Source organism: Salvelinus sp. IW2-2015, linkage group LG26, assembly GCF_002910315.2.
Source record: "Salvelinus sp. IW2-2015 linkage group LG26, ASM291031v2, whole genome shotgun sequence".
Taxonomy (NCBI): domain Eukaryota; kingdom Metazoa; phylum Chordata; class Actinopteri; order Salmoniformes; family Salmonidae; genus Salvelinus; species Salvelinus sp. IW2-2015.
The window spans coordinates 14235113-14255166 of record NC_036866.1 but is presented as its reverse complement, the minus strand read 5'-3'; the positions used below and the strand labels follow the sequence as shown (position 1 = coordinate 14255166).

The window sequence follows — 20054 nt, the reverse complement described above, 5'->3', positions numbered from 1 at the left end:
GTCACGACCGCCCCATGAGGCTTGAAATGACTCCATTGATAAATGCCTTTACTATTGTGTGTATTTTTAGACTGACAAAAGTCTAGAATCTAGAATGGCAATTACTGTGCATACAGTATGTTTGTACTGTAAGTGATATTTTGTATAATAGAGAATTAATAACAGAGGGTAGGACAAAGCCTATCTGGAATTATGCACTTGACTAGAGAGACTATTCTGACTAGTATAACATGAATTTAATGACTGTCGAAGTTCCACCAGAAATGAAAGAGGCATCATGACAAATACTATAGTTTATGTTGAGATAAAACGGCAGTACAAAAATACAAAAATAAGTAGATACATTTGTCATTCAAATTTCACAGTAGGAACACAGGTACATGAAATTGAGTTCTATTTACAAGAAACTAGTGTAAATTGTTCAAAAACAGTATTTGTTTTAATTAAAAATCTATTAAATCATCTAGAATAAATGGGTGTGCAGCACTATTCATTCACATCACAATAACCAATAGCTATTTGCAAATAGCTATCTGCCCATTTGGTTCAAATGGCCACTAGTACTTAAACGTTGAACAGATAGATTCGGCTGCACAGCTTGGGGATCCGGTGAGTTAACTTTGAGTAAATTAATGTCATTTGGCATTATGATGTTTTCAATTTGATAAGGCTAACAACATTTGTCAGATTTTGCAGTTACACTATATTACGGTGTATTCAACAACCCGAATGGAATTATATTGGACTCATATTACCCACAAACATACAAAATAAACAAAGCCAAGACTTCAACAGTGGAGGTATTGTAAAGGCTTGGAGTTGAACCAACAGTCTAATAAAATTGCTGCACACTGAACTAAACTGTTAATTTGAGTGATCAGTGGGAGGCTTATACATTTTATTGGGCTCCAGCGTAAACAGTTTCGTACTCTGTGAAAGCCAAGTGAGAGGAGACATACTGTGCACTTTTGTTTTGGCTAAGTCTCTCATCACCTCCAAACAACACTGAAATACAGACAGCAGTTACCCCGTTTTGCTTAGATTGAATTGAAAGAATATATATTGTCATCCTCTAAATGTGGTATCCAGTATCCAAACAAATTGAGTTTTTTTTGTCATGCTGCTTTTAAGGGGACAAAGCACTTTATTTAGGGATATGAAAAATACACAAAAATAAAAACAACTTGCCAAAATAAAAGAATGCCAGTGGCCATTCAAATACATGTACCTTAAAACCAAATACATGTAGCTTAAAACCAAATACATGTAGCTTAAAACCAAATACATGTAGCTTAAAACCAAATACATGTACCTTAAAACCAAATACATGTACCTTAAAACCAAATACATGTACCTTAAAACCAAATACATGTAGCTTAAAACCAAATATATGTACCTTAAAACCAAATACAATAAATACAGCTGACCTATTGATATATGGATTTGTATACAGGGTCAAAACATAAATAGAACAGATTTGATACCTTCTTCAATAAATAGTAGCAGTATTTATTTACAATATACACATATTTTCCTATACTTAAAGCCCCCTACATATTTCTCCACAGTTTCATGAGCAAATCATCCTATTTAACATACATTGCATGCATCAACAAATACAGTATTGGTTTCCTTTTGGAAGAACAAACTGCTACTTCCAACGGGTCCCCCCACATCAAATGTATCATTGTTCTATGTACAGGGGGTAGGGATGGAGGGGATAAGTGATTGTAAAAAAAGTAGTCAACATAAATCAGAACTTGGTGAGTGAACATCGGGACAATGTTGGTTCACGTATTGAAGGTGATCTCTTGGAAATCTTCGTACCGGGTGGACTAAGCTAAGTCTAGTGCCAGGTGGACTGAAGTACCAGTTGGACCACACAAGAACTGTCCCTTTAGAGTGAATTCTCCTCACTGGCCTCCAAAGCCAGAGTGTTTCTTGGAACACCTGAGAGAGAGGACACAAGACAAAACACATCCAACACATGCCAAAATATCTCAAGTAGGAAAATCCATTCAATTTAGGTTGTTTATTAATTTATTGATTATACTTAGGCTATGTGTTGAAAGATCAGGAATGGTGAAGGGGATTTACTAGAGCAGTTGCCATAGTGACGCACTCCTATGGAGCGCCCCAGGAAGCAGGTGGCTCTGCGGAGGTGGCAGGCGCTGGGGTAGGTGATGTTGTCGTTGCCACAGATAGGCACCTCGGACTTCAGCGGTATTGGGCAGGGGGTTGTGCGGCACATGACACAGTGGGCACTGTTAGTCTGATCTGTCACACAGGTGTGGGTACCTGGGCACACCACATTGGAGCAAGACTCTGGACAGAACATGAACATAGAGTATTAGTAATATAGTATCGCTACAAAGGAATACTGATTTGAATCCAAGAATGTGTGTAATATTGCTGCAGTAGCACAATTAGTATTTGAAATAACCAAACTGCTGACATGCAAGATAACTCTTGAAGTACAGGCGTGTCCTCACTTTTGCATTCTCCCTGGTACATGACCTCCAGATCAGGGTGTCCCTTACAGCGGGCCATCAGGAGGACACACTCGTCCCGATAGGAGTTCCCATCGCTGCCACACACAGCATTCTTTTTGGAGATGTTAGTGCAGTCGGGAGAGCACACACACTGAGGACGTCCAGCCTTCAACGTACACACCTTCCCTGGGCCGCAGTTCACACCATCACAGGTCTCTGCAAAACATAGAGTAAAAAGTCAGTATTACTGTCGAAGCATTTACTCATCTTAAATGGTCTGTCATCAAGTGATCCATATCCACTGCTGCTTAAGATTCATTCTCAACAAAACAGAACAAATTTCTGAAAACTTTTGTCTTTAACCGCAGCATGATTTATCCAGCAAAACATTTACAATAAACGCATATTTTGTTTATGGTCATACACAAGGATGTCAAGTCTGTAAGAATGTGTCTGAGGTTGTTCCTGTTTCCATGACTGTAGGATCCCTGTAATGATGAAAGCAGGGCTAAGTCTTAGATGGATGGAAGGGTGTTTGAGCAGACCAACCAGTTCAAAGGCCTGTCACTGGGTTTTACAGGCTGAGAGATGTGGCAGGAGGAACCGCAGGCTCAACTGACTTTAGTTGACTCTCCAAGGCCCAGCCAGGTCAATAGGAAGTCACCCAGTACTGTAACCCTAAAACAACACAGATATACCATCGCCACCTTTCAACAGGCTTCTCAGGACCTGTTTGAGCCTAATAGAGAGTGATATTCAGACCTGATCCTGTAAAAAGCAGGACTTTATTGCCTTTCTCTGCAAGCGCTTGCTTTAATATCCTGTTATTCTCCATCTCCAAAGAGGCCAACTCTGATACCTCTGGATTTCTCACACGAGTATCAGATTCGTCCCCATTCCTCCCAGGGAAATCCAAGAAAATCCCTTTTTCTGTTATGTTTTGCTTCGGTTCACTGGCAGCTCGTTGCAATTCATATACGTTTTCACAAATCAATGCAGATTTAAATATAGGTCAGACATGGAGCACTAGTCAACACCCAGGAATGCTTTGAAGCACTGGAAATCAGTAGCCCCAATGGGGAGGATCAACTGTTGGGCCCAGTCTGACTCTGACAGGCAGTACTATGATAATAGACCAGCACTTCCCCACAGTATCACATGTACATTGATGCTGTAGTTTTGTTCTTTCAGTCTGCTTAATGATCCAGATAGTGCTCCACATTATGAGAAACAGACGTCTGGGCATGTGGCAAACATTTCTCCTGTGGTAAACAGAAATTCATTTTTTTATTCCCTGAGGGGAGGCAGCCAGGCCTGTGTCTCAGCCAGCATTGGGAAATAATTAATGCAGAGTGAAATAGAAGAGGGAGGAGGAGAAGGAGGAGGGTTATTGTCCATTTATTTGATTATTTCGATTTTATTCAATTGCACTGCAACTTGCAGGGATATATTGTGGACCAGTTCCAAGGTGGGATGGACACACCTCTCGATAGGGATATACAGTGCCTTTGGAATGTATTCATACCCCTTGACATTTTCCAAATGTTGTTACTTTACAACCTTATTCTAAAATTGATTAAATYGTTTTTTTCCCTACACACAATACCCCATAATGACAAAGCAAAAACAGTGTTCTAGGAATTTTTGCTAATTTATTACAAATAAAAAACTGAAACATCACATTTACATAAGTATTCAGACCCTTTACTCAGTACTTTATTGAAGCACCTTTGGCAGCGATTACAGCATCGAGTCTTCTTGGGTATGACGCTACAAGCTTGGCACACCTGTATTTGGGGAGTTTCTCCCATTCTTCTCTGCAGATCATCTCAAGCTCTGTCGGGTTGATGCACAGCTATTTTCAGGTCTCTCCAGAGATGTTCGATTGGGTTCAAGTCCGGACTCTGGCTGGGTTACTCAAGGACATTCAGAGACTTGTCCCGAAGCCACTACTGCGTTGTCTTGGTTGTGTGCTTAGGGTCATATTCCTGTAGAAAGGTGAACCTGCTCTGATGCTGCCACCCCCATGCTTCACCGTAGGGATGGTGCCAGGTTTCCTGCAGATGTGATGCTCGGCATTCAAGCCAAAGAGTTCAATCTTGGTTTCATCAGACCAGAGAATCTTGTTTCCCATGGTCTGAGTGTCTTTAGGTGCCTTTTGTGCCTTTTACTGAGGAGTGGCTTCAGTCTGGCCACTCTACCATAAATGTCTGATTGGTGGTGCTGCAGAGATGGTTGTCCTTCTGGAAGGTTCTCCCATCTCCACAGAGGAACTCTAGAGCTCTGTCAGAGTGACCATCGGGTTCTTGGTCACCTCCCTGACCAAGGCCCTTCTCCCCCGATTGCTCAATTTGGCCGGGCGGCCAGCTCTAGGAAGAGTCTTGGTGGTTCCAAACTTCTTCCATTTAAGAATGATGGAGGCCACTGTGTTCTTGGGGACCTTCAATGTTGCAGACATTTTTGGTACCCTTCCCCAGATCTGTGGCTCGACACAATCCTGTCTCGGAGCTCTACGGACAATTCCTTCGACCTCATGGCTTGGTTTTTGCTCTGACATGCACTGTCAACTGTGGACCTTATATAGACAGGTGTGTGCCTTTCCAAATCATATCCAATCAATTGAATTTACCACAGGTGGACTCCAATCAAATTATAGAAACATCTCAAGGATGATCAATGGAAACAGGATGCACTTGAGCCAAATTTCGAGTCTCAAAGCAAAGGGTCTGAATAATTATGTAAATAAGGTATTTCTGTTTTTTATTTTATAAATTTGCTAAAATTTCTACAAACCTGTTCTTGCTTTGTCATTATGGGGTATTGTGTGTAGATTACAGAGATGTTTATTTATTTAGTCCATTTTAGAATAAGGCTGTAACATAACAAAAAGTGGAAAAAGTCTAGGGGTCTGAATACTTTCCGAAGGCACTGTACAAATGTAGCTAAATTATTGAAGTTTATAGCGTGTCCTTTACAACTTGTCTTGTTACTTTTGTCATTCTAGATCACTTGAGGTTATCCACTTATCATTTAAGCACATAATTGATGAGAACGTTTCATTATTTACTTTTGCTGCCATCATATACAGTGGGGCAAAAAAGTATTTAGTCAGCCACCAATTGTGCAAGTTCTCCCACTTAAAAAGATGAGAGAGGCCTGTAATATACATCATAGGTACACTTCAACTATGACAGACAAAATGAGAAAAGAAATCCAGAAAATCACATTGTAGGATTTAATTGAATTTATTTGCAAATTATGGTGGAAAATAAGTATTTGGTCACTACAAACAAGCAAGATTTCTGGCTCTCACAGACCTGTAACTTCTTCTTTAAGAGGCTCCTCTGTCCTCCACTCGTTACCTGTAATAATGGCACCTGTTTGAACTTGTTATCAGTATAAAAGACACCTGTCCACAACCTCAAACAGTCACACTCCAAACTCCACTATGGCCAAGACCAAAGACTGTCAAAGGACACCAGAAACAAAATTGTAGACCTGCACCAGGCTGGGAAGACTGAATCTGCAATAGGTAAGCAGCTTGGTTTGAAGAAATCAACTGTGGGAGCAATTATTAGGAAATGGAAGACATACAAGACCACTGATAATCTCCCTCGATCTGGGGCTCCACGCAAGATCTCACCCCGTGGGGTCAAAATGATCACAAGAACGGTGAGCAAAAATCCCAGAACCACACGGGGGGACCTAGTGAATGACCTGCAGAGAGCTGGGACCAAAGTAACAAAGCCTACCATCAGTAACACACTACACCACCAGGGACTCAAATCCTGCAGTGCCAGACGTGCCCCCTGCTTAAGCCAGTACATGTCCAGGCCCGTCTGAAGTTTGCTAGAGAGCATTTGGATGATCCAGAAGAAGATTGGGAGAATGTCATATGGTCAGATGAAACCAAAATATAACTTTTTGGTAAGAACTCAACTCGTCGTGTTTGGAGGACTGTCACGATCTATCACAAGGATGACGCTGGAGAGACGAAGCAGGTACGGGGAGTAACATTTAATAAATAACGGACATGGAACGAGACATAAACAGCTTAGCAAACAGAAAAACAATCAATGCAGAAGCAGGGAACAGAGCTGGGGAACTGACACATATAGGGGAGGAAATGAACAGGTGATAAGGAAGTCCAGGTGAGTCCAATAACGCTGATGCGCGTGACAAGGAAAGGCAGGTGTACGTGATGGATGGCAGGAGTGAGTGATGCAAGGCATTCTGGCGCCCTCAAGCGCCAGGGGGAGGGGAAGAGCGGGAGCAGACGTGACAGTACCCCCCACTAGGGGCGCCACCCGGCGTCCCACCTGGGCAAACCGGCCGAGACATGGGCGCTGGGCAAGCCGGTTGAGGCGTGGAAGCCCGACGAACCGGCTGGAGCGTGAGAGCCTGGCGAGCCGGCTGAGGCATGGGAGCCTGACGATCCGGCTGAGTCCAGACGCCTGTCGATCCCGCTAAGGAAACCCGATGATCCGGTGGATTGTGACGTGGGATGGGAAGCCACCGAGCCAACCGAGGCAATGAAACCTCTCGAGCCAGCCAGGGCATGAAAGCTCGACGGGCTGGCTTAGGCACCCCCGGTTCCATCGGCGGCAGAATCCACCCCCGACGTCACCGACAAAACAAACAAACAAACAAAAACTCCTGGACAGGCTGGGCAGACAAGAACTGACGATCCAGCTGAGGCCCGACGTGGGATGGGCGCCATCTGAGCCAACCGGGGCAAGGAAACCTCTCGAGCCTGCTAGGCGTGGAAGCCCGACGAGCAGGCTAGGCACCCCCGGTTCCATCGGTGGTGACCCAGAGCCGATGCCACTATACCAACCAGAACGCCAGTACTCCCCGATGCTTCGTGTGATGGCTTCTGCATTCTGTCACGATCTATCACAAGGATGACGCTGGAGAGACGAAGCAGGTACGGGAGTAACATTTAATAAATAACGGACATGGAACGAGACATAAACAGCTTAGCAAACAGAAAAACAATCAATGCAGAAGCAGGGAACAGAGCTGGGGAACTGACACATATAGGGGGAAATGACACAGGTGATAAGAGAGTCCAGGTGAGTCCAATAACGCTGATGCGCGTGACAAGGAAAGCAGGTGTCGTGATGGATGGCAGGAGTGAGTGATGCAAGGCATTCTGGCGCCCTCAAGCGCCAGGGAGGGGAAGAGCGGGAGCAGACGTGACAGAGGACAAAGAATGCTGAGTTGCATCCAAAGAAACACCATACCTACAATGAAGCATGGGGTGGAAACATCATGCTTTGGGGCTGTTTTCTGCAAAGGACCAGGACGACTGATCCGTGTAAAGGAAAGAATGAATGGGGCCATGTACTGCTGAGATTTTGAGTAAAAACCTCCTTCCATCAGCAAGGGCATTGAAGATGAAACGTGGCTGGGTCTTTCAGCATGACAATGATCCCAAACACACCGCCCGGGCAACGAAGGAGTGGCTTCGTAAGAAGCATTTCAAGGTCCTGGAGTGGCCTAGCCAGTCTCCAGATCTCAACCCCATAGAAAATCTTTGGAGGGAGTTGAAAGTCCGTGTTGCCCAGCAACAGCCCCAAAACATCACTGCTCTAAAGGAGATCTGCATGGGAGGAATGGGCCAAAATACCAGCAACAGTGTGTGAAAACCTTGTGAAGACTTACAGAAAACGTTTGACCTCTGTCATTGCCAACAAAGGGTATATAACAAAGTATTGAGATAAACTTTTGTTATTGACCAAATACTTATTTTCCACCATAAATTGCAAAATAAATTCATTAAAAATCCTACAATGTGATTTTCTGGATTTTTTATACTGATAACAGTTCAAACAGGTGCCATTAATACAGGTAACGAGTGGAGGACAGAGTCGCCTCTTAAAGAAGAAGTTACAGGTCTGTGAGAGCCAAAATCTTGCTTGTTTGTAGGTGACCAAATACTTATTTTCCACCATAATTTGCAAATAAATTCATAAAAAATCCTACAATGTGATTTTCTGGATTTCTTTTCTCATTTTGTCTGTCATAGTTTGAAGTGTTACTATGATGAAAATTACAGGCCTCTCTCATCTTTTTAAGTGGGAGAACGTGCACAATTGGTGGCTGACTAAATACTTTTTTGCCCCACTGTAATTATGCTTGTTAATTAAACTAGTTGGTTTATACATTTTTGTAATCAACAGCATGCTGGAATAGCCTTTATATCCCTTAAAATAAGACTGCTCCATAGAAGTGAAAACATGATCGATCATACAGTAGTTAGCAGGAATGCTACTACATTTTGAAACTAGGATTATATTGCTATTTGGTACATGCTGGCTTCAGCCTTGCTGACACTAATCATCCTCACATGGTTTAAAATAATCCACTACCCTGGCAAGAGATCACATGGACTTGTTAAAGTGCCACCACAACCTTAGTTTATAAAAACAGGAATATATCCTTGAGTGAACCTGAATACCCATGGTGAAGGCTTCCAATAGTGGAAGCCACTCAAAACAGCTGGACAGAGTTAGATGGAATGACTGGCCGAGATCCACATTTCACAAAATTTAGAAATCTCTGGAAACTAACTTGACATGGAAATTCCATACGGATCAAAGTTATTCCAAGAAGAAAACAGGTGGTCTAGTTATAGCCAAATGAGCTGCCATTTGGAACTATGATCAAAATATGACCCCTTAACGTCTTTGCTTCATTCATTGCCAGTTATGAGGGGAACATATGGAGAACCTAAAACCATCTAACTTGTCTGAGGCTGTAACGTTTGTCGTCGGAAGGAGACCAAGGTACAGYGTGGTAGGCGTACATTCTTTTATTTAAATGTTCCACCAAGAAAAACAATAAACAATACAACGAACGAAAAGCTTCGTCATGCAAACTACATGCACTCAAACAAAGACAAGATCCCACACTGAAGGAGGGAAAAAGGGCTGCCTAAGTATGATCCCCAATCAGAGACAATGAAAGACAGCTGCCTCTGATTGGGAACCAAACTCGGCCAAACACAAAGAAATAGAGAACCCCAAATCACACCCTGACCTAATCAAATAGAGAAATAAAACGTCTCTCTAAGGTCAGGGCGTGACAGTAGCGGGGGTTCCCAGTTCGCACGAGCCTCCGGCGACGATCTGCAGTCCGGAGCCCTCCAAGTGGGGGTTCCCAGTCCAGAGCCTTCCGGCGACGATCTGCAGTCCGGAGCATATCCAGCGGGGGTCCCAGTCCAGAGCTCCGACGACGATCCTGGCAGTCCGGAGCCTCACGGGGGTCCCAGTCGAGAGCCTGCCGGCGATGATTCTGCAGTCGGAGCCTCCCAGGGTGGTTCCCGCCAGTTCAGAGCCTCGTGTGATGCATCCGCGGTCCGGTTTTCCTCCGGCATAACGATTTTCCACTGTCCGGAGTCTCCGCTGATGATCCACGGTCCGGTTCCACAGAAGCGGAGGGATCAGCGTAGGGAGCGTGTGGTAATCGCCCTCCGAACCAGGAGCCGCCACCGAGATTGATGCCCACTGGGACCCTCCCCTATAGGGTTCAGGTTTGCGGCCGGGAGTCTCCGCACCTTTGGGGGGGGGGGGGGGGGTACCTGTCAACGCCCTGACCTAATCAAGAGAGAAGTCTCTCTAAGGTCAGGGGTGACAGTACCCCCCCCCCCCAAAGGTGCGGACTCCCGGCCGCAAACCTGAACCTATAGGGGAGGGTCCCGTGGGCATCTAATCTCGGTGGCGGCTCTGGTTCGGGGCGTTACCCACGCTCCCTACGCTGATCCCTCCGCTTCTGTGGAACCGGACCGTGGATCATCGCCGGAGACTCCGGACAGTGAATCGTTGCCGGAGGAACCGGACCGCGATCAGCATCACCGGAGGCTCTGAACTGGGAACCCCGCTGGAGGCTCCGCGCAGATCATCGCCGGAGGCTCTCGACTGGGAACCCCGCTGGAGGCTCCGGACTGCAGATCGTCGTCGGAGGCTCTGGACTGGGAACCCCCGCTGGATGCTCCGGACTGCAGATCGTCGCCGGAGGCTCTGGACTGGGAACCCCACTGGAGGCTCCGGACTGCAGATCGTCGCCGGAGGCTCTGGACTGGGAACCCCCGCTGGAGGCTCCGGACTGCAGATCGTCGCCGGAGGCTCTGGACTGGGAACCCCGCTGGAGCTCTGGACTGGGAACCCCCGCTGGAGGCTCCGGACTGCAGATCGTCGCCGGAGGCTCTGGACTGGGACCCCCGCTGGAGGCTCCGGACTGCAGATCGTCGCTGGAGGCTCTGGACTGGGAACTCCCGCTGGAGGCTCCGTACTGCAGCTCATCGCTGAAGACTCCGGACCGTCTCTGGAGGCTCCGGACTGGGGGACCGTCGCTGGAGGCTCCGGACTGGGGACCGTCGCTGGAGGCTTCGTACGTGGAGCCAGAACGTCTCACCGGACTGAGGAGACGTACTGGCAGCCTAGTGAGTGGAGCTGCTACAACACATCCTGGCTGGATACTCACTTTAGCTCGGTGAGTGTGGAGAGCTGGCACGGGACGCACTAGGCTATGACGGCGAACTGGATGCATAGTGCGTAGAGCCGGCGCAGGATATGCTGGGCCGTGGGGCGCACTGGAGGTCTGGAGCGCAGAGCTGGCACAACGCATCCTGGCTGAATCACCCCTGTAGCACGGCAAGTGCGGGGAGCCGGACCAGGCCGCACTGGGCTGTGCTGGCGAACTGGGGATACCGTGCGTAGAGCTGGCTCAGGATATCCTGGGCCGAAAACGCACAGGAGGCCATGAGCGTTGAGCCGGCACAAACCGTCTTCGGTGAATGCCCACTCTAGCATGGAATCTGCGGGGAGCTTGCACAGAGCGCACCGGGCTGTGGCTGCTCACTGGGGACACTGTGCGCATCACCGCATAATACGGTGCCTGACCAGTCACACGCTCCTCACGGTAAGCACGGGGAGTTGGCTCAGGTCTGAACCCTGACTCCACCAATCTCCCCCCAAAATGTTTTGGGGGGCTGCCTCTCGTGCTTGCTACGTTGACTAACTCCTCGTAATGTCGCCGTTCCGCTTTCACTGCCTCTTCTCCTCCTTCGGACGGCGATAATCCCCAGCCCCTTTCCAGGGTCCTGCTCCATCCAGATTTCCTCCCAGGTCCAGTCCTCCTGACCACGCTGCTTGGTCCGTTGGTGGTGGGATCTTCTGTAACGTTTGTCGTCGGAAGGAGACCAAGGTGCAGCGTGGTAGGCGTACATTATTTTATTTAAATGTCCACAAGAAAAACAATAAACAATACAACGAACGAAAAGCTTCGTCGTGCAAACTACATGACTCAAACAAAGATAAGATCCCACACTGAAGGAGGAAAAAAGGGCTGCCTAAGTATGACAATGAAGACAGCTGCCTCTGATTGGGACCGCACTCGGCCAAATACAAAGAAATGGAAAACATAGAATGCCCACCCCAAATTCACCCTGACCTAACCAAATAGAGAAATAAAACGGCTCTCTAAGGTCAGGGCGTGACAGAGGCACCTTTGGTCACTACAGCGATGGTGGTTTGCCTAACAAGAGTCAAGAAATCAGCATCTACTTCTGTTAGTCAATGTTTGAGAAATAGCAAAACGCACATAATTATAGATAGTATCATACTATATATGATAGGATTGTACTGTAATTTTGTTAGTTGTTCACAGCAGTAATTCTGCAAGTTCTGCTGCGTTGTTACTTTGCAGGGTTTGCAGGACACAATTCCCAGGAAGCCCAGCAGGCTGACCTCATTGATAGGCAGACTAGTGTTGGACCAGGCCGTGTCTAGACGGCCCCCGGAAGCATTTCCTCCCTGCTGACCCCACGCATCAGCATCATGTCACAGCGCTGCTCTTGGCTCTGCTGCAGCCAACACATCCCCGCTAAACACACCACAACAAACACAAGAACGCATCTAGTTGAAGTTTTTCTACATAATTGATATACATGATTGACATATTTAAAGTAGATATACTTTGATGTATACAATGGCCTACTGGAAATACAAATAGCCCACTTCAGAGCCCTAATATAGATTTATGGCTCTGGCCCACTTGTACAATAGCCAGGACTCTTTTTACTTTACATCAAACTGGGTTGAATGGACCAGACAGTCCGTAGCCAGACCTGGCTGACCTCCATGTCCACACGCAATACACTTTAGCAGCATCTAATCCACCAATTCATACAGGAGAATAGAGACCTTTTGCACAATCGTGGAGTTGGTCCTAAAGGTTTTAGGACTCATTACTGCCACAACCCATAAAGTCTCACATATTACTTTGTAATATATAAGTTATTCTAACGTCCCTAAATGAGAGAATAAAGTTACTTTGGATAAACATGCAGTTCTGCATACTAATGCAAACCAGTGATTAAGTAACTGTTTGCACGTATAACATATTGCAACGACCCTGGGTTTATAAGCGCGGAAATCGACTCTGCCGCACGAGCATGCTTTTGCGGTACAGTCGATTGCGCGCCGGACCTCTGGCTAGAAGGTCGAGGGTTCGAGACCTGCTCCTGCCTGTTTCATTACATGTTATTACCCCGTAGTAACACAATGCGCACCTGCACTCTGTAATTCTCAGTATCAAGCAAGCAAAAACTATGGTTTAACTTGGTTAATGTGTATTATTCACAAATCATGTAAATCAAGTACTTTCGAATGTTTAGCGTTTTAATTTAAGATAGCAAAGCTAGACTTCTTAAAGCAAAACGTGGTTCCATAATTATTTCATAATTAGTCTACATATCAAACGTAATTTTTGATAATTTAAATACAATTATACTTTACTCACCATTTACAGTAATATCTTCCAAACATTTGACTCAGAGCAACTGTCACACCGAAAAGAGCAATCAAAAAGCCCATGGTGATAAAACAAATAATTGTAAAATAAAACTTTGGGCAAAACTTTCAAAATGTCTGTTTGTTCTTTTCCAAATGTTTTCAAATAATGTTAACTTGGCAATGGAGAAGTTCGCAGAGTTCTCTCACGTGAATGAATGTGTTGTAAATGAAGGTCGTTCCCTCTATATAATATTTTAGCCCAGACGAAATTATGCTGCTGGGATGGGCGATGCTCTCAGCCAGTTATAATGCTGGAACAGGGCTGGAACGGACAGTGTTCTACGTGTTCTGCGTTCTGACTCAATTTCCAGACAAGAGACGTCCCTCACCAGAGTGCAACAGACGCAACTGGACCATGCGTCTTCTGAATACGGTGGTATTGTGAACGTAGAGTAGGCCTAGCATATTTCGAATAGGTTTTACCATTTTAAAGTATTATATGCGAATAGATAATAACAATGTTTTCATTCAAATATTTCAAATAATGTAGAACCACTTCAGAACTTTTCAGTCCATATCATTGCTTTCAATTGTATTACAAGGAATCATTATCTCTGTACACAATGTTGGCTATAATCAATACAACAATATCACAATTCTGTTTTATTAGCTTTTTATATTATTTATTTTTACTGATAACAGGATATATGACTTGCAGCTTTGATATGCCTAGATTGTTTTAAATCTGTAGTGACCATAGTGACCATAGTGACTTATGAGCACAGTAACTTGTCTGGCTCTGTTGTCTAGGTGCTGTCTGTTTTAGGTTGCATGTCTCTCCTCCTAATTGAAATCCACAGAGTGTGAGATGTGATTATGGGAGACTGTTGCTGTATAAGTACATTGTGCTTTGTGATGTGTGTTAGACTTTTCTTATGGATTAATTAACAAAAAATAAAGAACAGTTCAAGAATTCAAACATCAATCATTCTTAATTTCCCTCAGTGCAGACATGCCTAATTTCCTCAACTATACACACTATTATAGCATGTATTTGACCTTAACAATATGCAAAGTTAATCCATTCATCAAACTAGATAGTGAAGTAAAAATACATCCAGCCTATAGAGAGTCTCATACACTAGCTAGATGTGGTTAGATATACACAACATGTTAGAGATGGGGTATAAGCCTTTAGGCGAGCCAGGAGATAGGCTTTTTCAATTTTTATGAGAGAGGACACATTAAAGCTAATAAGTGAAAAAATATTTGTGCCCCAGTCAGTCTTCACACAGCAGCAGGGCCACCAACACAGCGAAGCAGAAGCAGATGCAAAGCATCATGAGAGCGATGGCAGGTGATTGTGATGGTTAGGAGGCACTCATTCACTGATGAACCCTACGGAGAATGTCAGAGTGAGCCTGAGTGTTATTTCATCCACATGTAGACCTCCATCTATCTCATCCCCTTTCTTTCTCTTGTCTCTATCACCGGCCTCTCTTCTGTGGCATATGCTATTGCTTGGGAGCCAAAATTGTGCCAATCTTCCCATCTGTCTGTCTCCAGCTTGTAGTCCCTTTGTGGTGGAGAAAATGAAGTAGCATATGCTGTTCCGTAAGTCGTGGTGAAAGATGTTGCCTTCGTTGCTGTACAGAGATCCCCAGGGCACAGTGGAATGCTGACCCTGCAGTGGGTGGGCTGGAGAACTGGGTCACTGCAGCAGCTCCACATGGTTTGGATCATTGGGCCACACAGATGATAGGCTACAGTTTGGCAACCAGACTAACCCACGTCTTATCTCTATTTATTATGTATCTATGGCCAATGCAATACTGGTGTGACCTTCAAGTTGGAGAAATGTTGTAAAACGACATGACTATGAAGCATGTGTTAGAATCTAGGGTTTTCTAAAAGTTATATCACTATAGTTTAAGGACAATTCTATCAATCATCATTCTGTTTGTATTTGTCTGTCTTTCTCTGTTTAATGTGCACTGTATCATTGCTGCTGACTATGCATTTGGTCCAGAAAAAAATTTATTTACCAGTGCTGCCCATCAACTGGGGAGTGTTAGCATCAACAATCCACATAAGGGAAGGCTAATAAAATATGTTTTTTAACTATTAGCATAATCCAATAATTCATTCACACAGCTCAGAAACATAATCACCTGTGATAGTGACATGACAGGGCCCATCTCCCCCTAATAAACACGTTTGAAATATGTTCTACCTTTTGTGGCTTTGAACACTGACTTTATCACAGAGTGAAATTTTAACACGTCAATTGTCTGTGGTCAAAGAATAGACGTTTGCATTGAGGTAACTCACTGAACCGTCCTGTTTCTACAAGAAACTACACATTTTGTAAAAATACAGTTTTTAAATCTTGTTTTTTGTACCATAACCAACCTTAGTAGCAGGCAGCCTGCATCGTATGACTTTGATATCGAAAATTATAACCCCTCGAGGATCGCATGTATTCTATACACACAATTCGTAGATGTTGGCTATAGATTTTCCGCATTGTGAATTGTCTATAGTTGGAGCATAGATAATGTAAACAAATGGAGGCGTTTTCTGACAGCCAACCCTTCTTCATAGGCAATCGATGACACCGGGTAAAGGAGCATACAAGGTACAGTTGACCTCTTTCAACATACAGACAATATACCGCAATACCTGAACATGTTATGCAAAATGACAGGACAGGAAATTAATGTAGCGTTAGCTAACTAATAGCTTACTAAGAGATAGCTAAATACTAATACTATAACATTGCTTGGTTTGTGGATTAACTGCAGTAGATAAGCTAGCTAACGTTAGCTGGCAAGGCAGGCTAGTTGGGGAGATGTTTATTGCACAAGAGTCGGCTGGCTAAATGAGTCTCTCAGAATTGTTATTGTTCCTTTATATGTGTGCCCTTATAGCAAAACAATGAAGTTATCTAGCTAACAGTTTGCTAACGTTGCTGTTTCAATATGCCTTGTTTTGTAGCTCTAGCCGACTAAACTAAACTCGAGATTTACGATGGAGTTGAGCGGCAACTAGTGTGGGCAACTGGTGCTCGCCGACGTCACATCTACAATGAGGTTTTATTAGCAAACTATTGATTCAACACCCAAAGAATAGCCAGCAATTACACAGAACAATGTGTGTGTAATTGCGGGCTATTCTTTGGGCGCTGAAATCACTAGTTTTGGGATAAAAACTGATTGTTTGGGACGCGGAAACTCCAGCACTAACCGTTTGTCGCCGCTCAAATCGTGAAATTGAGTTTAAATCAGCTATGTTGTAGCTAGTCACGACAGACAAGACGCTGGTTTGCACTTTCTGACCTCACTCACTGACACTGATTATGCTATTCATGGCTGCTATGTTGTTGAGTGGATGTGATGTTCATAAAAAATATTCAGCAATTGTTTTTTTGTAATGATAGGAGCTAGTTAACTAGTATTTAATGTATACCGTTATGATAGCACATCCGCATCATTGTCGTGGTGTATTGACATGGTAGTATCGTAGTGTGTATAGACATGGTAGTGTACAATGCATTTCCACTTTCCATGCATTTCAGTCTCGTGAATTTCATCAAAATGCTTATGCATGTGATTGTGCATTTGTATTCAGATCTGAGGATCCATACAATGATTCATTTGAAACTGGAATGGACAGTTTGTGCAGGCTTGGCAAGTACCCAAGGATTAATTCAGAACATGGATGGAAGTAGAACATTCCATTATCCAAGCTTTGTAAAAGGCCTCATTGAAAATCTATCATCATACAGCCACTTCACAATTCATTATTACCTTGAATAATAGCAATTATGCAACAGAACGTAATTACATGTGTTGCCCAAAACATGATGACATTAACCAACAACCAAAGCACAGAACATCCAAGCAGTTTCCAGGTGTCACAAGACAATGGCTAAGAAGGATGGAATAAGCCTGTATCATCTGAGAAACAGACAGAGACCAAACATTCCCTCTTATCAGAGCCAAACTCTGTAGACCTGTAATATTGGACACCAGGTCCACTCACCTCTCTGGTCACCATACTCAAGCAGTGCTACATTGTCAGCAGGTTAAGGAGAACCTTTCTGTTGCATTTCTGCAGTTTGCAGCATCCACATTTCAATACACTTAGTCTGCATTCGTATTCAGTGTTGGAGTATTGTCCGACCCAGGATATCCAGCAAACATACAATACATAAGTATTAAAAACAGTCACATCGCTGAAAGGGGCAACCATGAGTGACATGGACTGTTTGGAGAATCACCTGACCATGGACACCTTCATACCATCGCATCGACTCCACAGAAGTCATCTACGAGCCGCGGAGGAAGAGGCCAAGCTGATTGGGAAGTACCTGATGGGAGACCTGCTAGGGGAGGGCTCCTATGGGAAGGTGAAGGAGAGTCTGGACTCTGAGACCTCTGTAGGAGGGCTGTCAAGATCCTCAAGAAGAAGAAACTGAGACGCATCCCCAAACGGGGAGCAAATGTCAAAAAGTATGTGAGACGCTTTGCAATGGTCTTTAGTGTGATAGATGCATAATAGACTAGTTTGTGTTTTTTTGGTGTGTGAATGTGCTTCAATCAGTGCATGTACCTCAGGCGTTACTTTGCCTTTTAAGAATCACTGAGAGTAATATTACCACTATTAATTGAAGTGATTAAGTTGAGCTTTTAAGAGTAATTATGGTTTCTCATAAAAATCCTGCCTTTAGAGGGTCAGAAGATAAAACAACGTTGAGTTGTTCAAATTACTTTTGTCCTCTGTGTTTTTGTGTTGTTATCAGTGCTGATGAAACTGCATAATGATTCCGTAGTGAAATTAATTCAGTTTTCCATGCCATATATCTAAACAGTTAAAAAACAACTTTTCCCTATAGAGAGATTCAGTGTTAAGAAGTTGAGGCACATATATTATCCAGTTGGTCGAGTTTTGGTATAATGAGGAGAAGCAAAAGATATATCCTTTAAAAATGATGAATGTGTTTTGATTCTTTAGCAGGAGTCTATCTAAGAACCATTAGAGATGTCTCATTAGTTGTTTACAAATCGTACTAACGAAGCTTCAAAACACTGCATAACATTTTTCCAAGCATAATAATGTGTGGATAGTGGGGATAACTAGTTCTATTTTGGGCTACTTTTCTCACAGTTAGGGAATATTTTTTCCCCATGGAACAGTAGAGTAAGCTATGCAGATCCACTGTAAAGAGACAAGTGTGCACTGTCCTTCAAATGAGTTTCAATGCACCAATAGTCAACTTTCACCGAAATGTCGTGTTGCTGTAATTCAGTGGTATGACCACATGAGGTCTCTGTTGGCCCCTGTTGGGGGAATACGGCAACATGAAGCTCAGTATAAGATGGACTAACTAACTTCACAAGGTTTACCTTCTGCCTCTCTTCCCCCCCAACTCACTCCACTCTTTGATTCTAATAATCTCTGGCTTGTCCTTAGATCTGGCCGCTCTACACCACATAAAACACTCATTACCTTTGTTGCTGACATTAAAAGGGTCCCCAATTGATTTTAGGTACAGTTAAGACCATGAATTCAGCCAATGTTCAGTCAGGTAAAAAATACAAATAATTACATTTTAGATCACGCGTAATTGTTGAGGTGAGACATATTATAGGAAGTTAATGACATGGTTTCCATTTTAGTTGCTGAGTCATACTAGCTAGATTGACTTAATGGAATGTCTCCGCTTTGACTAGAGAGCACGTGTTTGTGAACGCTCTGTTTTATAATAGTTAGTGTGAAGGGGTCTGTTCTTTTCATCCGCGGCATGCTCTGTTGGAACATTGTGGTTCACAGGTCACTTTGCATTGCGGCTGTAAAAGAGCAGTGATGAAAAACGTGACTGAGATATTTGTGTGGAACACAATATTTTAAGGGCGTGAGAGCTCTGGCTTCTGCTTCTAAAAAACTCTGAGATAAGTTGCAAACTGAACATCACAGTTTCTAAAAGCAACACTGAATCCACATGTTTTGTTACCTGTCTTTTTGCACAGAGACAGAAAGTGTGAATACGTAGAATTCTACTTTAAAAACATAATCATTTGCCTCTCAAAAATGTTCTTTCCGCCGCCCGGCCACCCGTCTGAAAAGCCCACGCTCCTACGTCAGAATGGGCCAGAGTGGTGAGTGCTCCTTCAGCCCGTCTGACTGGCAGCCCAGCTGCATCATCTATTCACTCATTTACTCCTGAATGTTGGTGTTACTGATTGAACGGCAATGAGGGCAGCCCGCCCTCTTCCCTTCCCTTTTCCTCTCTTCCGCTTCCTTCCTTGTGCATTTTCTCACCGGTCATGTGAAGTCTCCAGCGGTTAAGTTAATGGGGGTTCTAATATGGGTGTGAAGCGCATACTGTGGGCTGACTGGGCTCTCCCCCTCCTTGGGAGAGAGGGACACTGACGCAGTCTGTGACTAACTGGCTCCTACTGTCATAGACCTGCCTGTTTCCCAACTAACCAACGCCTCCCAATCCAACAGGATGGAAATATCCCACGTTTTATGTCTCTCTACCTCCCTGCTCTCCTTCCTCTCTGCTGGGGCTGCTGTGCAGATAAGTGCCCTTCTATAAGTGACCTGAGAACTGTGACACAAGAATTTAGTATTGTTTTTGACATTCAATTTCACAAATCCATTATGTACCATTTCATTGTGTCTCATCTTCGGTCCATTCAGGAAGATCAATTATTCTCGCAGGACAAATTGTATTTTTCCAGAGTTCTCTTGGATT

General features: G+C 44.1%; 1 protein-coding gene across 2 annotated transcripts in view; it reads right to left on the bottom strand.

The window, feature by feature from the left end:
* Positions 1-280: 280 nt before the first annotated feature.
* Positions 281-20054, bottom strand: part of LOC111952708 (follistatin-related protein 3-like) — a 33498-nt gene continuing 13724 nt past the window's right edge. Inside the window, exons 3-5 of one of the 2 annotated variants that reach the window (XM_070435159.1) lie at positions 2493-2708; positions 2054-2325; positions 281-1950 (exon numbers count right to left, since the gene is read on the bottom strand). In XM_070435159.1, coding sequence (XP_070291260.1) covers positions 2054-2325; positions 2493-2708 — 488 coding nt within the window. In that variant the 3' untranslated portion in view covers positions 281-1950. The remainder of the gene's footprint in view (positions 1951-2053; positions 2326-2492; positions 2709-20054) is intronic. The other variant, XM_070435158.1, reaches the window with a different exon arrangement.